Source organism: Bolinopsis microptera, chromosome 5 (genome assembly GCF_026151205.1).
Source record: "Bolinopsis microptera isolate Bmic1 chromosome 5, MBARI_Bmic_1.0, whole genome shotgun sequence".
Classification (NCBI taxonomy): Eukaryota; Metazoa; Ctenophora; class Tentaculata; order Lobata; family Bolinopsidae; genus Bolinopsis; species Bolinopsis microptera.
The window spans coordinates 1,220,267-1,248,247 of NC_087076.1; the positions used below are offsets into that span (position 1 = coordinate 1,220,267).

General features: G+C 38.2%; 2 protein-coding genes across 5 annotated transcripts in view; both read right to left on the reverse strand.

Annotated features, from left to right (window-relative positions):
* The window catches only part of LOC134816019 (cytosolic non-specific dipeptidase-like), a 104,686-nt gene that overhangs the window by 37,576 nt on the left and 39,129 nt on the right, over positions 1-27,981 (reverse strand). The window lies entirely within an intron of this gene.
* Positions 623-27,942, reverse strand: LOC134814723 (ceramide transfer protein-like). Of its 4 annotated transcripts, none has more exons than XM_063822911.1 (12): positions 27,826-27,942; positions 26,077-26,184; positions 25,685-25,801; positions 25,445-25,510; positions 11,728-11,824; positions 11,439-11,566; positions 6,966-7,049; positions 6,600-6,755; positions 2,299-2,394; positions 2,102-2,170; positions 1,761-1,949; positions 623-1,220 (listed from the first exon to the last, which is right to left on the reverse strand). In XM_063822911.1, exons 1-12 carry the CDS (start codon positions 27,892-27,894, stop codon positions 903-905), a joined length of 1,497 nt encoding a protein of 498 aa, XP_063678981.1. In that variant the 5' UTR covers positions 27,895-27,942; the 3' UTR covers positions 623-902. The 4 variants fall into 4 exon arrangements, with proteins under 4 accessions (XP_063678981.1, XP_063678979.1, XP_063678980.1 ...); XM_063822909.1 differs by having other exon boundaries at positions 623-1,235; XM_063822910.1 differs by having other exon boundaries at positions 11,439-11,575.

Genomic DNA, 27,981 nt, shown 5'->3' on the forward strand with positions numbered 1-27,981 from the left:
TGTTGATTGGATGTTCCAGCTTATAATTTTGGATTGTAAATTCATAGTATTTTTTCAAGAGGTTGGGTTGGTGGTCATGATTTGAAGACTAAAATTTAGACTGGAAGCTCATAAAGTGTGTTGATAAATACACTAAATAGCGTGTCCTACATTTGTTTAGGATCGGATGTATCGACTGTATTGATTATATATATATATTACTCGTCATACTGTTAAAAACAAATCAACAACCGATTTGATTCCATTCTTAAAATACGCGATTATGCTTGCAATAACTGCTATGTCGTAAGGAAGATTAGCAAGGACACAAAATATGATAATGTAGCGATGACTAGATAGACCACTTAGACTAGACATGTTGCTCTCAGTACCCAATATACCTTACATTATATATTTTAGTAATTATGATGTCACTTTATGTCCTATTATTACTGTTTCTTTTTATACCAGAGTTTTATTTGTTGTGTTAAACTTAGTCATAGGCGGAGTAACGGACCAGTAACATCCTGATATTATCCAAGGTCGTACATTCTTTGACGTTGTAGAGTCCTAATTAATGTTGATCCACTCCGCGCATGACTGTGTTTATTTTTATCAAAAAAATTGTCACAAATGAAAACACTTATATGAGGTGTTATCCTGCTCTTTTAAATAGAGAAAATCAAATATATAGAATAGATTTAAACAAAAATAAATAGACACAAAACATCAAAAGGGTGAGAACAGAAATACAAACATCAAGTAATGTCTACTTTACTAGCTATAAACTATCAGGTAATTACAAAACATTATCATATTATTTATTATCTTTGGGTATTTTATATCGGTATTTAAAATATCGTACATGAAGCCTAACAAGTCACAGTGTCATAATAATATGTCATAACATCCAATCTATAGAGCTAATATTTAATCTCCCTTTTCTTGACGTGATCGATTGCGAATGTGGCTATTTTCTTGAGGAATTTGGGATACTCCCGCTGAGATATGGCCCTGACGGCAGAAGCAGGAGCCCAGCCCCCTGGGTTTACACTTGCAGAGTAGACTATCTTGCAGCTAACATCCTTCCTCGTTGGGTCCGTCTTGTCACAGACTGTCTGACAAAACAGGACCACTTCTATTGTAGCTCGTGTGTAACCGGAGGTGCCTTCAGGGACCGAGGGGTGGTCACATGACACATTACACACGATCCAGCTAGGGTGCTCTCCTGGTATATCTAACTGAGAGGGTAAGAACTAAGAAATGTTAAATATTGTGGGGCATATTATAATACAATCAATATGTTAGGTTGCGAAAACAGTGCCATAAGGAAGACATCCATACCATACAGTTCAATGTAGGCGCAGTATATATATGTACATTTGTGTGTGCCACTTAAAAGTACAATTCTCTCTCTTTCTCTCTCTTTATTTAGTACGGGCCTTTAGGGGCTTACTGCGCATGTGCTCTGAACAATGTTCTATTACTGTATGGGACTATTATCAACTCAGTTTATGCAACTTTCGGAACTCAGTGAGGATTATATTCGAACAAAGAGATAATTGCTCATTACTAGCCCGTATGTATTGACTGTAGTTCTATGTATAGGAAAGAAGGTACATTGTAGTTAGACCTTGAGTAGGCAAATGAGCAGACTAACAAATGTTATGTACAATTTATTTGGCTGTAAATTACTCCAACAAATCGCTTCCTTGGAAAAGCCGTTATTACATTATTTTTGGAGCCGTGCCAGTAAGCTGTCAATCTGTTTAAAAAGTTACCCTTTGCTTGTGAGAAGCATAAACCAAGTCTCTTTGAGCTGTTGGCCACACTCTTTTAAGAATCTGATGATAAACTGCACAGTAATCATCCAATGTTTCCAGTTTCTTGTCTGCCTCTATCGTGTGGTCCCACTCCAGCTTCAACTTGCCGTTATGAAACACCTCCGACATCTCTGCAGCGGTGACCCCCTGTGGTTTCAGACTGTGAGACGGTGTCCACTTTATGTAACGGTCCTCATTATATGAGGACCGTTACATGCATATTATGCATTATAAAGGCCTTGGTACGGTGTCTCGATGTAGATATAAATAAGTGAATTTTGTCCCGTATAAGTAAGTACCTCTACTGTGGTGGTTGCAACCAAGTAATCCAGTAGAACACCATCCTTCTCTTCCTCTTTTCTGTAGATCTGGTGAGTTAAAGGTAAGTTAGTCTGGCTAAATAGCGGGAAGAAATGATTGAAACGCATTGATTAAAGGATTAACACCTATAAAGTACACGTAATATAAGAAAGTGGTATGTGATTATTCCTCTCACCTTTGTGACGCCGCTCTTCGACAGACACTGCCAGGAAGGCTCTGCTTCCGGGTCTTGTTTCGATAACTCCACATACTTGTTGATAAGCTCTTGCATCTGTAAATTTAACTTTGTTAGAAATGATAATAATGTGTCATGGGCTAAGCTTGAACTATTTTGGCGGTCTGAACTCTATACACAGGTAACGCCGCGCATTCAACATTTATGATCTCGAAGAGATGTACTTTTTCAGCACTCAAAAGAGTGCTATTTCATATTTACAGACACTGTAGTGGGCAACACTTTTTAAGCGCGCGCCATTAATTCTAACATAACAAAGAAGGAAGCGATTTGCGCGCACCGCGGGAACTTTATATTGCCCGATGTCAAGTGATGACAAACACGTGTTTTATTGTGCCTGAGAGTATAAAACTGGCACCTAGCAAGATAAATAAACCAAGCAGTAGGGAAATATTGCAAAATATTGGCAGGAAATGTTTAAGAATAGTTTCACGAGAAGAGGCCTTGGCAGGAGATTGTTTACAGCGTACACCTAACACCTTACGTGACATGCACATTTCTGAGCAGGCCTAGTAACTTATGATATGTTTCTGCTTGTTAAATGAAGAGAGAAACGGCCAGATATATGCGAATAAAGAGGGAGATGGGTATTACATAAATCAAAACGGTCAGAGAGTGGGCACATAGACGTCTAAATGATCAGGATTTAACGATGAACTGGTATTATCCTTTTAGAGACTCAAAAATTACCTACACTATACATTAACCAGGCCACTTACACATAGGATCAATACCGTACACTTAAACCATTTTATGACTCATCACTCATACAAATTTGTTGTCTTGGACAATGGTTTTAATCTCCGTACGAGTGCATGACACGTCACGTACGTAGCCACACAAACACTATTATTATTACAGCAATATCATTAGTATTATATTATACTATTGTGTTAAATCGTCGGTAAGCAAAGAGATTTAGAACCAGCTAGCTCGGTAAGTAAAGAGATCACTTAAAGTATATTTCACTACAACGCAGCTGGACTGCCCGGCGCACACATTCAGCTTGACATTTGATACACTAAATTACCTAATAGTTAGTACCTACACACAGTGCACTCTCTAACCTATACACTACAATAGTGTATTCCTTGTCGGAGAAACACATTTTGTCGTATAGCGTGTGTACTCCCTCGTATACACAAAGTGTACACTGTACAGTACTGCTATGATTGTTGACAGTAGGAATTGTGGAAATGTAGAAATGAGATTACAATTATTATTGAAAGATTTTGTTTGATCCTTTTTGGAATCGTTAACTAATCACTTACGTCTAATACGAGCGTGCTAAATCTACACTCGAAGTTCTAAAAGCCCCCCTACAGTTGAAACCAAATTGCATCAATGTATTTTTAACCCTGATTAGAGGTTAAAATGCTCCCCTGGCGAGTTATCGGCAAAAACTGTTTCGATCACGTGGCACGAACTTATAAAAAAGATGGTATAATTTGTCTTAATAGGGTTGGCATATACTTCAGTTAGCCGTTAGGGTTGCCGGTTGGAGTTAGAGTAGCGGGTTAGGGTCACGAATAGTCCGGCAGGGCCATCTAGAGAACGTGTTTAGGTAAGTCACGTGATAGTCGAACTCGTGTGTAGAATTTAAACACTGCTGCTTTTAATGATATAGAAAGATCAAATTTTCTGCCAACAGGCAAAGTTACGCCACTGTATCGGATCAGCTATCTGGAACAGTTATGCTGACGTGGACCAAAACACGGATACCTACACTTAACCTCCATTCCATTTCCTAGTTTAATGCCATCTACAATCTGCATTATACATCATGTGTTCCGCGATGAAAATGCAATGAATATTTAACCCTAGAGAGAAACTCGATCATGGTTCATGTTTCAGCACTGTGGCGAAATTCAATTATCGAACAGAAAACTGCCCAGTAATTTAACACGATTATCATTTTCTTTAGCATATATCTTGATATTCCAAGGTGCTTCCAAATATAGGCGCTCATGGTAGGACGATCGTCTGATCACAATTTCAGAAAAGTAACACAAATTGTAAGGAAATAATGTGTTGACAAAGTTCGGTCATTAAAGCGATAGCGACCATAAAGAAATAAATTGAATTTAGCCTCCTTAGAAACAAATACTGTATACACAGAATTGTAAATATGGCGTAATTCTTCTATCTCATTCCCATGCGGTTGAAACTTGAAGATTAATATTATATTAGACCAATAGGCACTAGGCGGGTACAGATCATGTAGTTAAATAAATCTATTGTAATTTTAGTGTAAAAAAATAAGCCGTAAATTCACAAATCTATCCATACTCTATCCCTTTGTAAATAATATGGACCAATGAAGTTTGACCGACCAATTTAGAAAACTGTGTTTACAGCACAAATCCACATAATATAAGCATAGTGATGATTTTTCTGATGTTCCGTAACAACTAAATTGGTATGATATTTGATAGGTTTATGTATATATAAACAATAAAGTTGTAGCAAACTTCGCCGAAGTTGGTTTACGAGTTGGTGACAATAAGAGGTCGTTTGCGATTTGATATACAAAAGCCAAATTCTAGTTATTTAAGATCCCCTAACCAAGTAAACCAACTTCGGCCGAAGTTAAAATCAGATCGTAATACATCTTGGTGACAATAATAGGGTAGCAGCTATGTGGTACGTTTACCTGGTTGCCATGGTGCAAACTGATAATGACAAGATAACAGCACTACAAGCTATTATACTACTTTAAGACAGGTCTCCGTACAAATTGGATACATTAAATTCAGAGAAGCTCTTTCCTCTTGATCGTTCACATATTCCGTCAGCCAATTTTAAACCCTAATCCCCCCTCCGTAAGGCTTGTTGGGATAGCTGATCAAATTAGTTTCATCGGGATATTTTGCGTACTCCTCATCCTACAGCCTCTATGTATCTAACCTGGGCTGGCCACGTAAACAAAATGAGTACTACAAATGGAACTAATTTGATTCCATGCTCTTCTCCTCGTTGAACAATTTTAAAATAGATTTAGTGTAAAAATTAACCGCTTAGGCTGCCTACGTAATATATGTGTACGACTGTAACCGATTAGTACGGGAGAAGAAAATAACTTAATTTCAATTCTTGATAAGGCCAAGGGGTCGTTCACATTTTACGTAATCAGCTGAGGGTGTAAAACTGATTACGGAGGGGAGGGGGGGGGGGATGTTCCAAAAAAATGATTACGTAATATGTGAACGACCCCTAACCTTAAACTAGATATGTATTATGTATGATAAAATCTCCTCCATAGACTATAAAGTATAAGTATAATTGATTATGACGCACCTTGGTCTGAGTATCTTTAACGGAAGGGTGACTGCTCATGGTGATATCGCAAAAAACAGACGAGAATTGAAAGATCAAACTAGAACTGACAGACTTTTCTACAGGTGGAGAGACAGTTAGGTCATGAAATACGACCCCTTCAAATAGCCAAGTAAAGTAATTCATTTTGGGTAAATGATATTCGAGACAGTGAAAATGTCACTGTTTGACATATAAGGTGATATATCGTATTATTTATGAGATAACGAAGAGATGTTAAACAAGAGCACCTGGACTTATCAAAACTTTTGACGCACATACTCATGACACATATCAGCATAATGTCATATTAGTCGACGATTTACAGCAAAGACTGAACTTATCATCAAATTAAAGATACGATTTACAGTACCGAGTCAACAACATACAGAGAATCTAAAAACACTGAGCTTGTTGCGCACAACCTAGCCACAGCCTAGCCAGTAGCCAATAAAGAATCACAAGATCAGAATGACGTCAATATACTATACCCACATTAACAAAGCTAGGAACAAGAATTTCTACATGTCTTATTTGATATCAATATGCAGGTTCCCGGGTTAAATTCTTACGGCATACTGACGTCTAAGGCCCTACTTGGATCTGAAGTTCAAAGTTAACCATGCCGCCCATCAGGAGATTATGTGAATATTTTAATATGCTCATTAAAATATAGGTATTATCACGCGATATCGTCTTATCGTCGAAATACCACCCTAATCATAATTGGTTTATCGGGCACTGTTTCGGTACCAGATATTATTTTACTGCCCTACAAATTTGAAACATAACTTGATCAGCAGTGTAATTGTTGCCTGGTTACACCTAGAACTTGTGACATTGATACCATTTCCATTTAAGACCCTAAGTGCGTCGACTTAATTTTTAGATAAGAAAAGAATAGATTGCACTGAAAGAGAACGAACCTGATTGTACATTCTGTGATCCTTCTTATCGGACGAAGTGTCTGGTTTCTTCACCTCAACCTCCAGATTTTGTAGTTTCTCTTCTAAGTTGTCCATCTTATCCAGTGTTTCCTCTATTGCGTCAAAGAATTCGTCTTCGTTCAAATGAGGCCCTTGCTGGGAAGGTTATATGATAAGTCAAGTCAAGTCAAACCAAGATGAACAGCACACACTGGACGATGTATGGTATGCAACAATCACTCCTCAATTAATCCTAAATGGAATGCAGCTTTTGAAGACAATTCATAGTAAAATTAGATAACATCACAAGATTAGATAACGTTACAGAAAAGTAACTTTTCCCAAGTTAAAAAATGCCGCTCTTACCGGAGCGTTGTGTTTGATAAGTTCGGTGTTTTCTCTGTTCGTTGCACTGTATAATATCTCAAGCTTTTGCGACTTTTCTTTCTCCTAAACGATAGACGAGTTAGGTATCGTATACATAGATCACGAAAACCAGATTTTGACCATTTTGGACTACGTTTACACATTTCTGTAGAAATAACACCACATCTCCCAGCTGCTTGCTAAATATGTAAACGATCCCTCAAGAGAAATCCCAAGATTTGGGCTTGATCAGTTTAATTGAATAATAAACATAAAGTCTCTTATTAATATAGCCCCTCGCGGCTTTGAATGTCAGGCAGAAAACGTGCAGGACACCTCGACCACCTACTCCACGATGACATCTAGTACTACTACTACAACTAATATATCCCCTGACTTTCTGTTGACCAGTCAACTTGGATAAGCTAAATAAAAAGCTTTAATAATACACATTTTCATTATTTTAAGAAGGTCTGGTGCCAGAGTAAGATCCCCCTACAGAAGAAGCTGAAGGTCTATGAGGCCCAAGTAGTATCTATCCTCATGTATAACTCTAGTTGCTGGGGAATGCCTAAATCGTACTGGGACAAACTAGATGCATGTCACCGTAACCACCTCAGAAAGATCATGAATGTCAGCTGGCCACGCAGTATGATGTCCAAAGATACCCTCTACAAACAGAGTAACTCTACCCCTATGTCTGAGCGTGCTGAGTTATCTAGGTGGAAGATGCTAGGACACATACTGAGGAGCGATGAAAGATCACCAGCTCAAGCTGCGCTGTGTTTTGCTGTCGAGATGTGTAGTGAAGTTGGTAGACTCGGGGCTCACAGACGTAACCTCCTACACCACCTGAAGGTTGACCTCTGGAAGCGTTTCATCTTGCTTGAGTCGTATGATGATATTCTTCATTTGAGAGAACTTGCTAGTGACCGTAGTTATTGGAGTAAACTGTTCGACTTTATACTTGGGTACAAGTCAATTTGACTTTTGGGACATATAATCTTACAAAGGATCACATTTCGGTTCTAAATTATTTTAGGATTGTTGACATTTGTAAGATTGACATGTTTGATAATAATAATAATTATTTTAAACTATTGTGGATGAACTAGCGTGCTTCATGACTGCTTCATGCATGTGCATAAAAAAGGCATCTCATTAGTCCTATTGCAGCATTTAAACAAAAAAATCTTTGTCACGTAAGCTTAAAAAATATTGACTTAAAAGTTTGATGACACAAATTAATACTATAATTTGGGAAACGAACAGCAAATATTTACAACTTGACGGGAAGATTGTACCGGACAAGAAATGGAACGAAGCCAAGAACAGAGTGTGTAATGTATAGTTAGGAGCGTGGTGACATGAGGCATAGTACACTGAGTACACACAAGCTCTTCTTAAACGAGCTCTGTGGTTCATCTAAACATGGGTATACACTATACAGTTGATCTATCCTGCACCGCTTGATTGTATACATCGTGGAAGTATGGAATTAAGCACCTGGCTCCTGTGCCTATAGTTACGTTGGTGCAGGGCGCTAAACCTTAGTTGTAAAGATAACTATGTGATTAACATTACCACATCGAATTAAAACTTGAAATATAAATCGTTACTTTTATGATGAATCTGTCCGCAGACTGCTATGTTGAAAAGCTGACTATATGGAGTATTAGAGTAGTACGCTATGTATTTTTGTCAAAAGCAAGGAGTTGCAAATGTTCTTACGCTGCACGCATATGGTGTAAATGAATAAAGTAGTGAACTGCCCTGCAACCAAAGATCTAAATATGCGACTAAAATAGCCTGATTGGGACAGAAGCGAGTACATACTCACACGCACACATACACACAAAGTCAGCGAGTTGCCTTATAGAGTATAATGCTTTGTTCCGGATGTGGGGGTAATTGCAAGAATAACACTGATTGGGAGCGTACAATGGTTGGTTGGAGAGATGTGTTTATCTTATAATTCCCGGAGTCCTGCAGTACACGTCACTTCCTTGTGTAAAGGTTGACGAGTTGTGAATAATTCACTCAGCTCAAACCCTCGCTACAATTGCAACGTGACGGTTATGTACCAGTTACCAGGTACATTGTACCTGGTGATGACAACTGGATACTCTCCAATTCTACAATTCTAATGTACATACATTAGACGTTAAGTCTGTATCTATCTACAAGGCTGGGTCCTCTCTAGGTACTTCCTACGAAATTTAATGTGGAGAAAATCACGTACGGTACTTATTCAGAAAATACGGCTCCTTTATCACGGCTGTTTATGCATAAAATCATTTTATGATGATAGAAATGTGCTTACCAAAATTAAGATATGACCATGTTAAAAGGTTGAAATTAAAGCCTGGGTTGGTTACAAATTATCGTCCAGAAGTCACCGGGGAAGCACCAATATTACAACTACATAACCACGAGCAATGTAATAGCTGATAATCAGGCTGACGAAGAATACTATACCATCGCTTGTATTATAACCTTGCTGATGGTACTACGGTCAAACGGTAAAGCGTATAATACTGGAACAGTTTAAATAACCAAAACGAGAGAATGTAAATTAAAGATGCAAAAGTTGCCAGGAATCTGGTCAAACTGGTTCCATTCAGTGAAAATTCACAAGAAAAGATGCAACCATGTGACGACTGACGGGAGTATTATTTGTGGCGGACGCAAAATGAAAAGTGAAGTATCATTGAAAGCTTTGATCTCCTAAACGCTGCCTTCTAATGTGGAGCCTCAACAGTTGATAAGTGGAATTACGAGTGTCATGGCTGGGTAGTAATTAGTACTATTAAGCACGTGCATGTACACGTGCGTCGTGCATGTTGCTGATACAATAGACCACACCTATTCAGATTAGCTTTACAATCGGTGAACAACGAAATTAAACAATCATTGTTTACAGAGACCAATAGTACGAGAGAAACAAAGCGTTCGATTAATTATCGGGGCTATCACCTTACTTTTGACTCGCCTCTTGGTGCTGAAAACTTAAAAGTTAAGTGCCTTTTATTTTCTCTTTATATTCATATTAAATCATCAAAAAACACAATATAAGAAAAGAAGCACCACCTGCTCAAGTAACTTTCCTCCTGGACAGAGAGGCCATCTATAATCTTCATTTTTAAACTGTACTTTGTTGGATGATGTGAAACATGATGATATAGATGATTAGTATTTTTAAAACGGTTACTCAAATGAATTCGGGCAAAATAGAAGGCCGCTGTATTCAAAATGGAAATGAAATGCAGTGTGGTAAAAGATGGCAATAGAAATGCCTATCAAAGATGAGATCATCATCGTGATTATACAATAGGTGTTGGAGAGACGTTTTGGTCGATGACGATCTTAACCTCTATACCACTCTCGGGGTAAATGAAAAATAACCTATCCCCTCCCCACCATTAGTAACCTTTTATGCACGTTTTATGGTGGATTACAGCTCGATATGAACTCAGATCACTACCAAATGCGATATTAGCTATGATATTATGTACATTTCTTGCACAATAACAAGCTAATTAACTGAAAGATTGAGGAAAGGGATAGGCCAGGTAAATTGAAGTACCCGGTATAGATAATAGAGGTGCACGGTATGTGGAGGTTTTTACTGTAGTTCTATATTTCGAATAGAATTTAGGATGTTGAAAAGTCTGATAAGGCTTATTTTAAGGCTGATGAATGATAAAACTGAACAATGTTGGTGGTGGTAGCACTATACAGCTAAATTACCTAACAATCAACATACAGATCTCAACTCTCCAGGCTCAAATCACGATAGATAAGTGATGAACTTTAAAAACGACTGACCTACTGACAAATGGCGCTATTATTCAGAAGAGAAGTCAGTACGTGCGCGTCTCAACCATGTGCCGAAAATGGAAATTTAACTTTGCATGATTTTCAGTTTACACGCCTTACGCAAACTAATGCCAACCAACCATGACCGATGTTGGTCATATTACGATCCTAGGCCTGGCAACAATGTTAGTAGATGTCAAAACGGAAATGATTGGATGTCGAATGGAAATCTCGGTGACGGGGATTTGGGCATTAAGATTCTTTAATGAAAATACGTTGGAAGAAATCTAGAAGCGCTGCTGCAGGGAAAACATAGGTTACATACCGAATAAGGATCAAGATTGGTTTACATAAAAACTTGTTACCCATTAGAGCATGCCACTCTTGCTCGCGTAAAAGGTTCAATTCAATTTAAACTTCAAACCGATGACACAATCTATCATTCATGAAATTATAAGCTTATAACATATAAATAATAGTAATAAATATAAATAATAATAATAATAATAAATAGCTTATAATACATATATATACATATATAAATCATAGGCTTGCTGTCAAGATGACAGCAAGGCTATGATAAAAAGGTAAAATAAATACAGTGTAAAATACAATTACAGTGTAAAAGTGTAAAATCCGAAAAGGATCACTTACCACAGCTATTTGATCCTGCCAATATTGCTCTCTTTCGTTAAACATTTCGATACAGTTGGTTGACGTAGCGACAATCCCGGACACGGTAGCCTGGATTGTCGCTAGTTTCTGTTTCAACTTGGGGGATTCTGAGGGTTCTGATATTACTAAGAGAGTGGTAGTCGGAGGTGATCAAAGTTCAAATTTTCTATTATTCAAATACTACAAATCATTAACTGGTCGGGTTTGAAGGAATTGCAGTATGTATTTTAACCCTAAAATGCTAAAACGGTGCATTAGCAAAGATTACCATGATTAAGAGTTGATCTTATCTCTGATAACTGTTGAGATAGACTGTCTTTAAAACTGTTAAGCTCATCTAGCTTGATATTCAGATCCGATAACACCTGAGGAATGGAAAGTAAATTTACGGTATTTTGTTTTCTGAGGAAAATCATATTTCTGAGGTGCCAGTATCACATGGGTGTATGAAATGACATGTGTAATATACTGAGCTCTATCTTGATGTTAAGAACTTCGCTTTTTCCAAAGTGCAAGCCATTCATTCCTTTTAAAGGAGAATATCCAAACCAGTCATAGCAACTGGCATGTGGTTAAAATTGAATTTAATTTGCAGCAACACCAAAATCACATTAAAAATCGTTATTATTCGTAGATTCGTATAACTTAAAGTAATACCATTAAATCAACTTTACGATAATCGTACGTAATATATCATCAAATACAACATTGTCCACCTTTAGTAGATACATATTATATAGTAAATCTACCTTATCATAACTAGCTCTAATTAAGAGTATTATATTATACATCAACGTACAATGTTTACATGGAAATACACGTTTACACAAACTAACGAACGCACCAAAGATTTGAAAGAACTGTTGTGGTTATACTGCCTCTCCTGGCTTAAATTATTGACTTGATTTAAACTAGTTGCTGAGATATACTGGGACCTCTTACAACGCCTGCTCAACCTTTTCTTTAGGTATCGATGTACACTGGACTGTTTCATTGCTGTTAAAACAAAACGTTGTTAATAAGCTAATTTCAATGCTGAAAAGCTTAATCATTATCGATATACAAAACTTACGAAACTAACTCCAATAAATAGCAGACTATGAATATAGTCACCTCATCATCGGTTTATTGACAAGATGTAAGTGAAATATTTGCTAGCAGAGATCAGATTACATTCTGCAATGTTTAAATCTGACATTCCATGAAGAAACTAGTCAAGCTACAGGGTAGGTAGGTAATGATATCCTACACTACGCCCTGAGAGTACTCGCAAACTGCAACTGAGAAAATGAAAGAGTAAAACAACTTGGCTGGTAGATAAGCTAACTCGTGATGATTTTTCTCATGCATAAATAGTATGACATCAGAAGTAAAAGACATCCTTCAGTGCATAGTGTGTCAATGCGAAAACCAAAGAAAAACATAATGCAGCTAGTTTAATACAGGCGAGCAATTTCTTATTCCACCGTGATCCTTCAACCAGTCCTAAGTCGGTACCAGATATTGACGCACAATTCTCATACTGATCTCGGCTGCTGACGTAATACGTAGACAATTCCTAACTATTCAATACAAATTAAAGTACAATACACAGCAAATCTGACAATCCAAACTGATAACATGTTTTGCGAGACACAACTATAAATCGTTCCTACGCAAGAAAAGTTTTAAAAACTTTCATTTGAACATTTCAAGCAAGGGATCATGTAAAAGTAGCGATACAGCTGCACAGTTGAGCTGTTACCGCGACGTGTACATCTCGACACTCAACGAGTGATGTGCGTCATCTCTCAGAGCAGCCGATACAAATCTGTGTGTGTGTGTGTGTGTGTGAGCTCAGTTCATTCAGCAATAAGGACAGCTACAGTCAGCGTGCCTTTAATTAATAGTTTAATTAAGTAATTTTAAGCTGCAGGAGTGTCGGTAAACAAAGCAATATAAAATATTGACATCAAACTTATAATGCAATCGAGTTAACCAAAATATTTAAAATGTCAATTAGAATGTGACCACAGCTTGAAAATTCACAAAGAGATATCAGAGAAAGAGATATCAGATACTAGGGCACACTAACATGAACAGTGTTATCAGTTGGTCGAATAAAATCTTGCTAGAATAGTCTATTTTATCATGTAGATATCATGTTAACAACACAACTAGTGAATTCTACTTATCAAACTTTACAAATATTTGTATAATGTATAATGTATATATTAATTTATAAATAAAGGTTACTTAGGTTATGCTGTGTAAGTGAAAATAAGTAAAGGCTTGACCATCATAGGATCCCCGCAAAATATACCCCAACATTTCAACACTCTCTAACGAGTTCACTCAAACTGATTATAGTTATAAATTACAGTAGTCCATCTGGAACAGGTGTAGCTACAAAACATCACAAACGACTCAAAGGGAACACTTAACAGGGGGAACATCTTACAGCACTCAAATTTAAGCTACAGTGAATAACAGAGATAAACTTATATTATATATCACATTGTTTGTTAACACACATGAAAAATAGTCAGCCTCAAACACCAACTACAACAACAACAAGGGACACACAAAAGAAGGTACAGAGGGATGGTAGTATGCAGTCTAACAGTCTACAAATGTTCAAACTCCGGTGTGGTTTAAAGTGTAAACCCCCGTGTATACTGTATACCCCAGCGTATTATACAGTGTATTATAGAGTGTAGTCTTCAGTGTAGTCTCTACAGTAGTTTCTGTGTAGCATCCAGTGTAATGTAACGAGTGTAGAATTTGTTGTCTTTATTTAGTTTCCCGTGTATCTCACATCAATCATTATTTGTTATACATTAAAGAATACATTAAAGAATGGACAAATGCGTCCAGAATGAGAGATCAGTCTCAGTAAGCTGACCATGTTCCTTACTTTAACAGTAAGCTGACCACAGTAAGACCTCAGTAAGCTGACCATGTTCCTTTCTTTAACAGTAAGCTGACCTCAGTAAGACCTCAGTAAGCTGACCATGTTCCTTACTTAAACAGTAAGCTGACCACAGTAAGACCACAGTAAGCTGACCATGTTCCTTTCTTTAACAGTAAGCTGACCTCAGTAAGACCTCAGTAAGCTGACCATGTTCCTTACTTAAACAGTAAGCTGACTACAGTAAGCTGACCATGTTCCTTACTTTAACAGTAAGCTGACTACAGTAAGACCTCAGTAAGCTGACCATGTTCCTTTCTTTAACAGTAATCTGACCACAGTAAGCTGACCATGTTCCTTACTTTAACAGTAAGCTGACCACAGTAAGCTGACCATGTTCCTTACTTTAACAGTAAGCTGACTACAGTAAGACCTCAGTAAGCTGACCATGTTCCTTACTTTAACAGTAAGCTGACCTCAGTAAGACCTCAGTAAGCTGACCATGTTCCTTACTTAAACAGTAAGCTGACTACAGTAAGCAGACCATGTTCCTTACTTTAACAGTAAGCTGACCACAGTAAGCAGACCATGTTCCTTACTTTAACAGTAAGCTAACTACAGTAAGACCTCAGTAAGCTGACCATGTTCCTTACTTTAACAGTAAGCTGACTACAGTAAGACCTCATTAAGCTGACCATGTTCCTTACTTTAACAGTAAGCTGACCACAGTAAGCTGACTATGTTCCTTACTTTAACAGTAAGCTGACCACAGTAAGACCTCAGTAAGCTGACCATGTTCCTTACTTTAACAGTAAGCTGACTACAGTAAGACCTCAGTAAGCTGACTATGTTCCTTACTTTAACAGTAAGCTGACCACAGTAAGCTGACCATGTTCCTTACTTTAACAGTAAGCTGACCACAGTAAGACCTCAGTAAGCTGACCATGTTCCTTACTTTAACAGTAAGCTGACTACAGTAAGACCTCAGTAAGCAGACCATGTTCCTTACTTTAACAGTAAGCTGACCACAGTAAGCTGACCATGTTCCTTTCTTTAACAGTAAGCTGACCACAGTAAGACCTCAGTAAGCTGACCATGTTCCTTACTTTAACAGTAAGCTGACTACAGTAAGACCTCAGTAAGCTGACCATGTTCCTTACTTTAACAGTAAGCTGACCACAGTAAGCAGACCATGTTCCTTTCTTTAACAGTAAGCTGACCACAGTAAGACATCAGTAAGCTGACCATGTTCCTTACTTTAACAGTAAGCTGACCTCAGTAAGACCTCAGTAAGCTGACCATGTTCCTTACTTAAACAGTAAGCTGACCACAGTAAGACCTCAGTAAGCTGACCATGTTCCTTACTTTAACAGTAAGCTGACCACAGTAAGACCTCAGTAAGCTGACCATGTTCCTTACTTTAACAGTAAGCTGACTACAGTAAGACCTCAGTAAGCTGACCATGTTCCTTACTTAAACAGTAAGCTGACTACAGTAAGACCTCAGTAAGCTGACCATGTTCCTTTCTTTAACAGTAAGCTGACTACAGTAAGACCTCAGTAAGCTGACCATGTTCCTTACTTAAACAGTAAGCCGACCACAGTAAGACCTCAGTAAGCTGACCATGTTCCTTACTTTAACAGTAAGCTGACCACAGTAAGACCTCAGTAAGCTGACTATGTTCCTTTCTTTAACAGTAAGCTGACCACAGTAAGACCTCAGTAAGCTGACTATGTTCCTTACTTTAACAGTAAGCTGACTACAGTAAGACCTCAGTAAGCTGACCATGTTCCTTTCTTTAACAGTAAGCTGACTACAGTAAGACCTCAGTAAGCTGACCATGTTCCTTACTTTAACAGTAAGCTGACCACAGTAAGCTGACTATGTTCCTTACTTTAACAGTAAGCTGACCACAGTAAGACCTCAGTAAGCTGACCATGTTCCTTTCTTTAACAGTAAGCTGACTACAGTAAGACCTCAGTAAGCTGACTATGTTCCTTACTTTAACAGTAAGCTGACCACAGTAAGACATCAGTAAGCTGACCATGTTCCTTACTTTAACAGTAAGCTGACTACAGTAAGACCTCAGTAAGCTGACCATGTTCCTTACTTTAACAGTAAGCTGACTACAGTAAGCTGACTATGTTCCTTACTTTAACAGTAAGCTGACCACAGTAAGACCTCAGTAAGCTGACCATGTTCCTTTCTTTAACAGTAAGCTGACCACAGTAAGACCTCAGTAAGCTGACCATGTTCCTTTCTTTAACAGTAAGCTGACCACAGTAAGACCTCAGTAAGCTGACCATGTTCCTTTCTTTAACAGTAAGCTGACCACAGTAAGACCTCAGTAAGCTGACCATGTTCCTTTCTTTAACAGTAAGCTGACTACAGTAAGACCTCAGTAAGCTGACCATGTTCCTTACTTTAACAGTAAGCTGACCACAGTAAGCTGACTATGTTCCTTACTTTAACAGTAAGCTGACCACAGTAAGACCTCAGTAAGCTGACCATGTTCCTTTCTTTAACAGTAAGCTGACTACAGTAAGACCTCAGTAAGCTGACTATGTTCCTTTAAACTTTAACAGTAAGCTGACCACAGTAAGACATCAGTAAGCTGACCATGTTCCTTACTTTAACAGTAAGCTGACTACAGTAAGACCTCAGTAAGCTGACCATGTTCCTTACTTTAACAGTAAGCTGACTACAGTAAGCTGACTATGTTCCTTACTTTAACAGTAAGCTGACCACAGTAAGACCTCAGTAAGCTGACCATGTTCCTTTCTTTAACAGTAAGCTGACCACAGTAAGACCTCAGTAAGCTGACCATGTTCCTTTCTTTAACAGTAAGCTGACTACAGTAAGACCTCAGTAAGCTGACCATATTCCTTACTTAAACAGTAAGCTGACTACAGTAAGCTGACTATGTTCCTTACTTTAACAGTAAGCTGACCACAGTAAGACCTCAGTAAGCTGACCATGTTCCTTACTTTAACAGTAAGCTGACTACAGTAAGACCTCAGTAAGCAGACCATGTTCCTTACTTTAACAGTAAGCTGACCACAGTAAGCTGACCATGTTCCTTTCTTTAACAGTAAGCTGACCACAGTAAGACCTCAGTAAGCTGACCATGTTCCTTACTTTAACAGTAAGCTGACTACAGTAAGACCTCAGTAAGCTGACCATGTTCCTTACTTTAACAGTAAGCTGACCACAGTAAGCTGACCATGTTCCTTTCTTTAACAGTAAGCTGACCACAGTAAGACATCAGTAAGCTGACCATGTTCCTTACTTTAACAGTAAGCTGACCTCAGTAAGACCTCAGTAAGCTGACCATGTTCCTTACTTAAACAGTAAGCTGACCACAGTAAGACCTCAGTAAGCTGACCATGTTCCTTACTTTAACAGTAAGCTGACCACAGTAAGACCTCAGTAAGCTGACCATGTTCCTTACTTTAACAGTAAGCTGACTACAGTAAGACCTCAGTAAGCTGACCATGTTCCTTACTTAAACAGTAAGCTGACTACAGTAAGACCTCAGTAAGCTGACCATGTTCCTTTCTTTAACAGTAAGCTGACTACAGTAAGACCTCAGTAAGCTGACCATGTTCCTTACTTAAACAGTAAGCCGACCACAGTAAGACCTCAGTAAGCTGACCATGTTCCTTACTTTAACAGTAAGCTGACCACAGTAAGACCTCAGTAAGCTGACTATGTTCCTTTCTTTAACAGTAAGCTGACTACAGTAAGACCTCAGTAAGCTGACCATGTTCCTTTCTTTAACAGTAAGCTGACTACAGTAAGACCTCAGTAAGCTGACCATGTTCCTTACTTTAACAGTAAGCTGACCACAGTAAGCTGACTATGTTCCTTACTTTAACAGTAAGCTGACCACAGTAAGACCTCAGTAAGCTGACCATGTTCCTTTCTTTAACAGTAAGCTGACTACAGTAAGACCTCAGTAAGCTGACTATGTTCCTTACTTTAACAGTAAGCTGACCACAGTAAGACATCAGTAAGCTGACCATGTTCCTTACTTTAACAGTAAGCTGACTACAGTAAGACCTCAGTAAGCTGACCATGTTCCTTACTTTAACAGTAAGCTGACTACAGTAAGCTGACTATGTTCCTTACTTTAACAGTAAGCTGACCACAGTAAGACCTCAGTAAGCTGACCATGTTCCTTTCTTTAACAGTAAGCTGACCACAGTAAGACCTCAGTAAGCTGACCATGTTCCTTTCTTTAACAGTAAGCTGACCACAGTAAGACCTCAGTAAGCTGACCATGTTCCTTTCTTTAACAGTAAGCTGACCACAGTAAGACCTCAGTAAGCTGACCATGTTCCTTTCTTTAACAGTAAGCTGACTACAGTAAGACCTCAGTAAGCTGACCATGTTCCTTACTTTAACAGTAAGCTGACCACAGTAAGCTGACTATGTTCCTTACTTTAACAGTAAGCTGACCACAGTAAGACCTCAGTAAGCTGACCATGTTCCTTTCTTTAACAGTAAGCTGACTACAGTAAGACCTCAGTAAGCTGACTATGTTCCTTTAAACTTTAACAGTAAGCTGACCACAGTAAGACATCAGTAAGCTGACCATGTTCCTTACTTTAACAGTAAGCTGACTACAGTAAGACCTCAGTAAGCTGACCATGTTCCTTACTTTAACAGTAAGCTGACTACAGTAAGCTGACTATGTTCCTTACTTTAACAGTAAGCTGACCACAGTAAGACCTCAGTAAGCAGACCATGTTCCTTTCTTTAACAGTAAGCTGACTACAGTAAGACCTCAGTAAGCTGACCATATTCCTTACTTAAACAGTAAGCTGACTACAGTAAGCTGACTATGTTCCTTACTTTAACAGTAAGCTGACCACAGTAAGACCTCAGTAAGCTGACCATGTTCCTTTCTTTAACAGTAAGCTGACTACAGTAAGACCTCAGTAAGCTGACTATGTTCCTTACTTTAACAGTAAGCTGACCACAGTAAGACATCAGTAAGCTGACCATGTTCCTTACTTTAACAGTAAGCTGACTACAGTAAGACCTCAGTAAGCTGACCATATTCCTTACTTAAACAGTAAGCTGACTACAGTAAGACCTCAGTAAGCTGACTATGTTCCTTACTTAAACAGTAAGCCGACCACAGTAAGACCTCAGTAAGCTGACCATGTTCCTTTCTTTAACAGTAAGCTGACCACAGTAAGACCTCAGTAAGCTGACCATATTCCTTACTTAAACAGTAAGCTGACTACAGTAAGACCTCAGTAAGCTGACTATGTTCCTTACTTAAACAGTAAGCCGACCACAGTAAGACCTCAGTAAGCTGACCATGTTCCTTTCTTTAACAGTAAGCTGACCACAGTAAGACCTCAGTAAGTTGACCATGTTCCTTACTTTAACAGTAAGCTGACCACAGTAAGACCTCAGTAAGCTGACTATGTTCCTTACTTTAACAGTAAGCTGACCACATTCTGACCATGTTCCTTACTTTAACAGTAAGCTGACTACAGTAAGACCTCAGTAAGCTGACCATGTTCCTTACTTTAACAGTAAGCTGACCACAGTAAGACCTCAGTAAGCTGACTATGTTCCTTACTTTAACAGTAAGCTGACTACAGTAAGACCTCAGTAAGCTGACCATATTCCTTACTTAAACAGTAAGCTGACTACAGTAAGACCTCAGTAAGCTGACTATGTTCCTTACTTAAACAGTAAGCCGACCACAGTAAGACCTCAGTAAGCTGACCATGTTCCTTACTTTAACAGTAAGCTGACTACAGTAAGACCTCAGTAAGCTGACCATGTTCCTTACTTTAACAGTAAGCTGACCACAGTAAGACCTCAGTAAGCTGACTATGTTCCTTACTTTAACAGTAAGCTGACCACAGTAAGCTGACCATGTTCCTTACTTTAACAGTAAGCTGACCACAGTAAGACCTCAGTAAGCTGACTATGTTCCTTACTTTAACAGTAAGCTGACCACAGTAAGCTGACCATGTTCCTTACTTTAACAGTAAGCTGACCATGTTCCTTACTTTAACAGTAAGCTGACCACAGTAAGCTGACCATGTTCCTTACTTTAACAGTAAGCTGACCAATGTAAGCTGACCATGTTCCTTACTTTAACAGTAAGCTGACTACAGTAAGACCTCAGTAAGCTGACCATGTTCCTTACTTTAACAGTAAGCTGACCACAGTAAGACCTCAGTAAGCAGACCATGTTCCTTACTTTAACAGTAAGCTGACCACAGTAAGCTGACCATGTTCCTTACTTTAACAGTAAGCTGACCACAGTAAGACCTCAGTAAGCTGACCATGTTCCTTACTTTAACAGTAAGCTGACTACAGTAAGACCTCAGTAAGCTGACCATATTCCTTACTTAAACAGTAAGCTGACTACAGTAAGACCTCAGTAAGCTGACTATGTTCCTTACTTAAACAGTAAGCCGACCACAGTAAGACCTCAGTAAGCTGACCATGTTCCTTACTTTAACAGTATGCTGACTACAGTAAGACCTCAGTAAGCTGACCATGTTCCTTACTTTAACAGTAAGCTGACCACAGTAAGACCTCAGTAAGCTGACTATGTTCCTTACTTTAACAGTAAGCTGACCTCAGAAAGACCACAGTAAGCTGACCATGTTCCTTACTTTAACAGTAAGCTGACCACAGTAAGCTGACTATGTTCCTTACTTTAACAGTAAGCTGACCACAGTAAGACCTCAGTAAGCTGACCATGTTCCTTACTTTAACAGTAAGCTGACTACAGTAAGACCTCAGTAAGCTGCCCATGTTCCTTACTTTAACAGTAAGCTGACCACAGTAAGCTGACCATGTTCCTTACTTTAACAGTAAGCTGACCACAGTAAGACCTCAGTAAGCTGACCATGTTCCTCACTTTAACAGTAAGCTGACCACAGTAAGACCTCAGTAAGCTGACCATGTTCCTTACTTTAACAGTAAGCTGACCACAGTAAGACCTCAGTAAGCTGACCATGTTCCTTACTTTAACAGTAAGCTGACCACAGTAAGACCTCAGTAAGCTGACCATGTTCCTTACTTTAACAGTAAGCTGACTACAGTAAGACCTCAGTAAGCTGACCATGTTCCTTACTTTAACAGTAAGCTGACTACAGTAAGACCACAGTAAGCTGACCACAGTAAGCTGACTATGTTCCTTACTTTAACAGTAAGCTGACCACAGTAAGACCTCAGTAAGCTGACCATGTTCCTTACTTTAACAGTAAGCTGACCACAGTAAGACATCAGTAAGCTGACTATGTTCCTTACTTTAACAGTAAGCTGACCACAGTAAGACCTCAGTAAGCTGACCATGTTCCTTACTTTAACAGTAAGCTGACCACAGTAAGACCTCAGTAAGCTGACTATGTTCCTTACTTTAACAGTAAGCTGACCACAGTAAGACCTCAGTAAGCTGACCATGTTCCTTACTTTAACAGTAAGCTGACTACAGTAAGACCTCAGTAAGCTGACCATGTTCCTTACTTTAACAGTAAGCTGACCACAGTAAGACCTCAGTAAGCTGACCATGTTCCTTACTTTAACAGTAAGCTGACTACAGTAAGACCTCAGTAAGCTGACCATGTTCCTTTCTTTAACAGTAAGCTGACTACAGTAAGACCTCAGTAAGCTGACCATGTTCCTTACTTAAACAGTAAGCTGACCACAGTAAGACCTCAGTAAGCAGACCATGTTCCTTGCTTTAACAGTAAGCTGACTAAAGTAAGACCTCAGTAAGCTGACCATGTTCCTTTCTTTAACAGTAAGCTGACTACAGTAAGACCTCAGTAAGCTGACCATGTTCCTTACTTTAACAGTAAGCTGACCACAGTAAGACCTCAGTAAGCTGACCATGTTCCTTACTTTAACAGTAAGCTGACTACAGTAAGACCTCAGTAAGCTGACCATGTTCCTTACTTTAACAGTAAGCTGACCTCAATAAGCTGACTATGTTCCTTACTTTAACAGTAAGCTGACCACAGTAAGACCTCAGTAAGCTGACCATTATCCTTACTTTAACAGTAAGCTGACCTCAGTAAGCTGACTATGTTCCTTACTTTAACAGTAAGCTGACTACAGTAAGACCTCAGTAAGCTGACCATGTTCCTTACTTTAACAGTAAGCTGACCACAGTAAGACCTCAGTAAGCTGACCATGTTCCTTACTTTAACAGTAAGCTGACTACAGTAAGACCTCAGTAAGCTGACCATGTTCCTTACTTTAACAGTAAGCTGACCACAGTAAGACCTCAGTAAGCTGACCATGTTCCTTACTTTAACAGTAAGCTGACCACAGTAAGACCTCAGTAAGCAGACCATGTTCCTTACTTTAACAGTAAGCTGACCACAGTAAGACCTCAGTAAGCTGACCATGTTCCTTATTTAACAGTAAGCTGACCACAGTAAGACCTCAGTAAGCAGACCATGTTCCTTACTTTAACAGTAAGCTGACCACAGTAAGACCTCAGTAAGCTGACCATGTTCCTTACTTTAACAGTAAGCTGACCACAGTAAGACCTCAGTAAGCTGACCATGTTCCTTACTTTAACAGTAAGCTGACTACAGTAAGACCTCAGTAAGCTGACCATGTTCCTTACTTTAACAGTAAGCTGACCACAGTAAGACCTCAGTAAGCTGACCATGTTTCTTTCTTTAACAGTAAGCTGACTACAGTAGGACATCAGTAAGCTGACCATGTTCCTTACTTTAACAGTAAGCTGACTACAGTAGGACATCAGTAAGCTGACCATGTTCCTTACTTTAACAGTAAGCTGACCACAGTAAGACCTCAGTAAGCTGACCATGTTCCTTTCTTTAACAGTAAGCTGACTACAGTAAGACCTCAGTAAGCTGACTATGTTCCTTACTTTAACAGTAAGCTGACTACAGTAAGACCTCAGTAAGCTGACCATGTTCCTTTCTTTAACAGTAAGCTGACCACAGTAAGACCTCAGTAAGCTGACCATGTTCCTTATTTTAACAGTAAGCTGACCACAGTAAGACATCAGTAAGCTGACCATGTTCCTTACTTTAACAGTAAGCTGACTACAGTAAGACCTCAGTAAGCTGACCATGTTCCTTACTTTAACAGTAAGCTGACCACAGTAAGATCTCAGTAAGCTGACCATGTTCCTTTCTTTAACAGTAAGCTGACTACAGTAAGACATCAGTAAGCTGACCATGTTCCTTTCTTTAACAGTAAGCTGACTACAGTAGGACATCAGTAAGCTGACCATGTTCCTTATTTTAACAGTAAGCTGACTACAGTAGGACATCAGTAAGCTGACCATGTTCCTTATTTTAACAGTAAGCTGACTACAGTAAGACCTCAGTAAGCTGACCATATTCCTTACTTAAACAGTAAGCTGACCACAGTAAGCTGACTATGTTCCTTACTTTAACAGTAAGCTGACCACAGTAAGACCTCAGTAAGCTGACCATGTTCCTTACTTTAACAGTAAGCTGACTACAGTAAGCTGACTATGTTCCTTTCTTTAACAGTAAGCTGACCACAGTAAGACCTCAGTAAGCTGACCATGTTCCTTACTTTAACAGTAAGCTGACTACAGTAAGACCTCAGTAAGCTGACTATGTTCCTTACTTTAACAGTAAGCTGACTACAGTAAGACCTCAGTAAGCTGACCATGTTCCTTACTTTAACAGTAAAATATAAGGATGGGGTTGGGGGCCTATACAAGTATACAAGGTTCTTGGCGCACACCTGCGCATCACCGATTCAAGATTGTAGTTGGCAGTCACAGCTTTGGTGCACAACTGTTGTCCAGAAGATATATGAGGTGAAATCAGGAAATCATTATATAATTTTTCACTAAATAAACACTCCGCAATTTGCATACGAATGAATCTTATAGCAGAATAACTAGACGGTAAAGAATTGGTCACCACAAATAACTAGATCTTACATTTTTTATCAACTAAATGTTATCAGACTGATAATAATTTGAGATGTGTATTAAAATTCAGAGTATTTTGCGAATCCTTTACGTCATAGCGCACAAGCTGCCACGCTAAATAAGGGAAAGAAAATAACTTTCTGTACAATTAGCTGCATCCCAAAGTTAAAATTTAAAATCCTGTGCAAAGGAGCCATGCATCAATAAAATAAATCAGCACTAAACGGCTGAGTTTTCAGTTGAATGAGGTGATCGTATGATTTGAGCATCTTCTATTGAATTTTATCTATTAGCTTTGATATCAGATCATTATATTACCTTGTCATTAATTTGATTATAGTTTACCCACATTTTACGTCATGATTGTTTGACTAGTTTGGAGAGTTCTGTCGAATATTTTGGTACACAAATTACCAAATTTTGTTTTAAATACTCTCCGTGCGATTTTAAATCAAGAAACTGGAACAGATTTATATCATTTCTGACTATCCTCACTGCATTCTGTCCTCAGAAAAGAAAATCAGTAAAAAAAGATAAAACGTTCAGCAAAATAAAACCCCAGAATGTCAGTACTAAAGGTTATATTATTATCTTATGGTTACATCGAACCAACCTGCGCCGAACAACATACTTCAGCATACCAAAACTAGGAATACGCCGAGAAATAAAGCGAATTACAAGCAAGCGCACAAACATTTCAAGTTTACTATCAGGAAATGTAAATTATTCAATTAGAACCAACTTATAAAACGCTCACACAACACTTCTTCCGTTTTTTGGAAAAGAAAATAGAGCAAACTTAACTTTTCTGAAGAACCTACAACTATTAGTAAAGCGAGTAACATACCAGCTACTACTACACAATACACCCTACTGTACTCAGTGATCACTACCATCGTGTGAGACAGTTATATTAGGGGTACTAGACATGTGTATCTGTGTGCCGAGTATTTCTTATAGTTTCATGATATAAACTTCCGGAGCTACACGATATCGTTTTATATCATGATCAAAACATGATTTTGAGATCATTATTCCGTAACTCAAATATTAGACATTATACCGCCCTGTTACTCAAGTACAGACTATACGGTGGTGCTAAATAAAAGCAAAAATGTATTATTCTCATTAAATTAATTAATAAAAGTAACTACTTACTTCTAAGGAAGACTGTGCAAGGAGCAGAACTGATCCCTCCCGACTTATTGACATGGGCAACACTTCCTGAAACAAAACGTAAAACAAACGGGGAATGTACAAATTATGACATGTTTTTAGTGCCAAATATTGATTAATTAAATAATTGCACGTGGTTTTCGTAACAGCACATGTTCTTTCCTAACGTGAAGTCAAGCAGAAAACGTAGGTTAATTAATAATTATTTTTTATTTCACTTACCCGCTGTTTTTCAATAATACCAGTCCAAGTGTCCCTGTCAAGGGGAGTGTACGATCTCAAGTACCAGGTTACTGACGGGGTCACTATGTCAAACCTCACTTCTGACTGCTTGTGAAGCTGGGGAGATTATATTATAGAATCAAGTTATCAACCAGGCTATTTTGTCACTAGGCAATTAAAGAAACTTATTTACTTATACAACGCAGTATACATTATACAACATTGTATACACTATACAACATAGTATACAACATAGCATACAACATAGTATATGTATATTACATTGTATACTACACTGCTGTTGGGATGCGATGGGTAACGTGAAGACTGCTGATATGGTGCAATGCTTGATGTTCGGAGAGGAATAAATTGTTACAATGTAAATTCTTTACCTGCAAAATCATTTTATCGATTTTGATAGACCCTTTTGTACCCATGCTGTCTTCCTTGGATAGACTGTAGCTAATGTATCCATCACGTGCTAGCTTGAAATAACGAACCTGGAATATAATCAGTAATCACGTAAAAAATACAGTAAACTGTTCACTAGACACCAATTTTGGAAATCTTACAAAATTAAATATTTGTGCAAATATTAATGTACCTAATGAGAAAGGCAAGACATATATCTGTGCGCCAGATAACCCTTATGTTTATTAAAAGTCGTGGAATTATGCCAGCTAGATTTCCAATACCTCAAATTAGCGCATTAAACGTTTTTAAGTGTACCTAATAAGTAATAAACCCTTACCCATTGTAGTACTGATACAAAGAATTTATCTTACATTCAAAATCAAATGGAATGTTCACCTACACAATTTATATAACAATGAAAACAAGCTGAAGAATTTGTTTCACATCAAAGAATTTGTTTTACATCAAAGAATTTGTTTCACATCAAAGAATTTGTTTTACATCAAAGAATTTGTTTTACATATAAATGGAATGCACACCCCCACAATGTATAACAATGAAAACAAGGATAACTCGGAGCAGTATATTAGACCCTAGCTAGACACTAGCTAGTAACGGTAACAGAATCCCACACGTTACCGTCACGTGGTCACAACTTTGGCACTGAAATCAATTCGTGATCCAATGATCATGGTCTAGTAATGAACAGATGGCATCCAGACTTTGATATAACACGAACGAAAACTGTTTACGCAGGTGTCATCTTAATATTTTTATTCGGCCGAAAATTGCACTTTCCTTCTTCGCTAGTTTTAAACAAGAATTTTCCTAGATCATTAGAAAAACTGTATTTATTATCACGGCTCTACAATCTACATGCCTATAACAGTAGTGGAAGCGGTAGTTACTGTTCACTTTGGTACATGCGTAGTAATATTGTGCAGAGAATTATTTACATTAACTACAACATTTGGACTTGTAGAGTTCTTTTGTAGGTTATGTGTTCTAGCGTCTATTTTCTGGTATATTGAATATTGCTCTGTACAGCCAATCCTAACAAAGTGTAGTGGACAACTTGGCATTTGAGAACAATGTCCCACAACATGAATACACACAAAAAACAATGTTCGGTCCACTAAAATTCCAACCGTCTTTGAGTGTCGAGTTGTCCATCATCAGGAATTTAAGAATATTACATTTCTCAAGTAAACCTTCTATAATTTCAATGATAGTTCTAGTGAAATTTATACACTAAAATAGTCAATATATAATATCCTCAGCGTATTATAAAAAGGGCTTAACTCGAGTTGAGTACATTTTATATAGACCTAACTCATATAACTAAAACGGCCGTAAGTTTCTAAAGTCTAGTTAATGCCTGCCAAGTTTCAATGTGATCCCACAAAAATTGTAGGAGGAATCCGGGAATGAAGTTTGAAAGTGATAATTTTTCAGAAATCGCGTTTGAAATTTGTCTTGCAATAGAATTATACATAATTACCCGCTGACCTTTAACGACCCATAACTTTGGTCAGGACTAATATTTTTGATGAAATTAGAAGTATCTGGTAGTGCAACTTTCCTCTTTAAGAAAACTTCATATAATGTTTGACGACCCAAAATACTGGGAAACAACGTCAATAACTCAACACGGTTATCTTTGAGATAAGCCCTTTTAAAAACAGCCAACGATACATTTTATGCTGTAAATTATTCTAGAATGTTACCTGCCAACCGAGAATATAGTTGGTCCATTTGAGCAGCTCACCAGAAGCTAACACGCCGTTAGGGTCCATGACAACGCAACATCAAAGTGGGAACCGACAAATTAACTACATCCTTAAACAATGCGGGTTAACATTAACTATCATTACAGAATACAT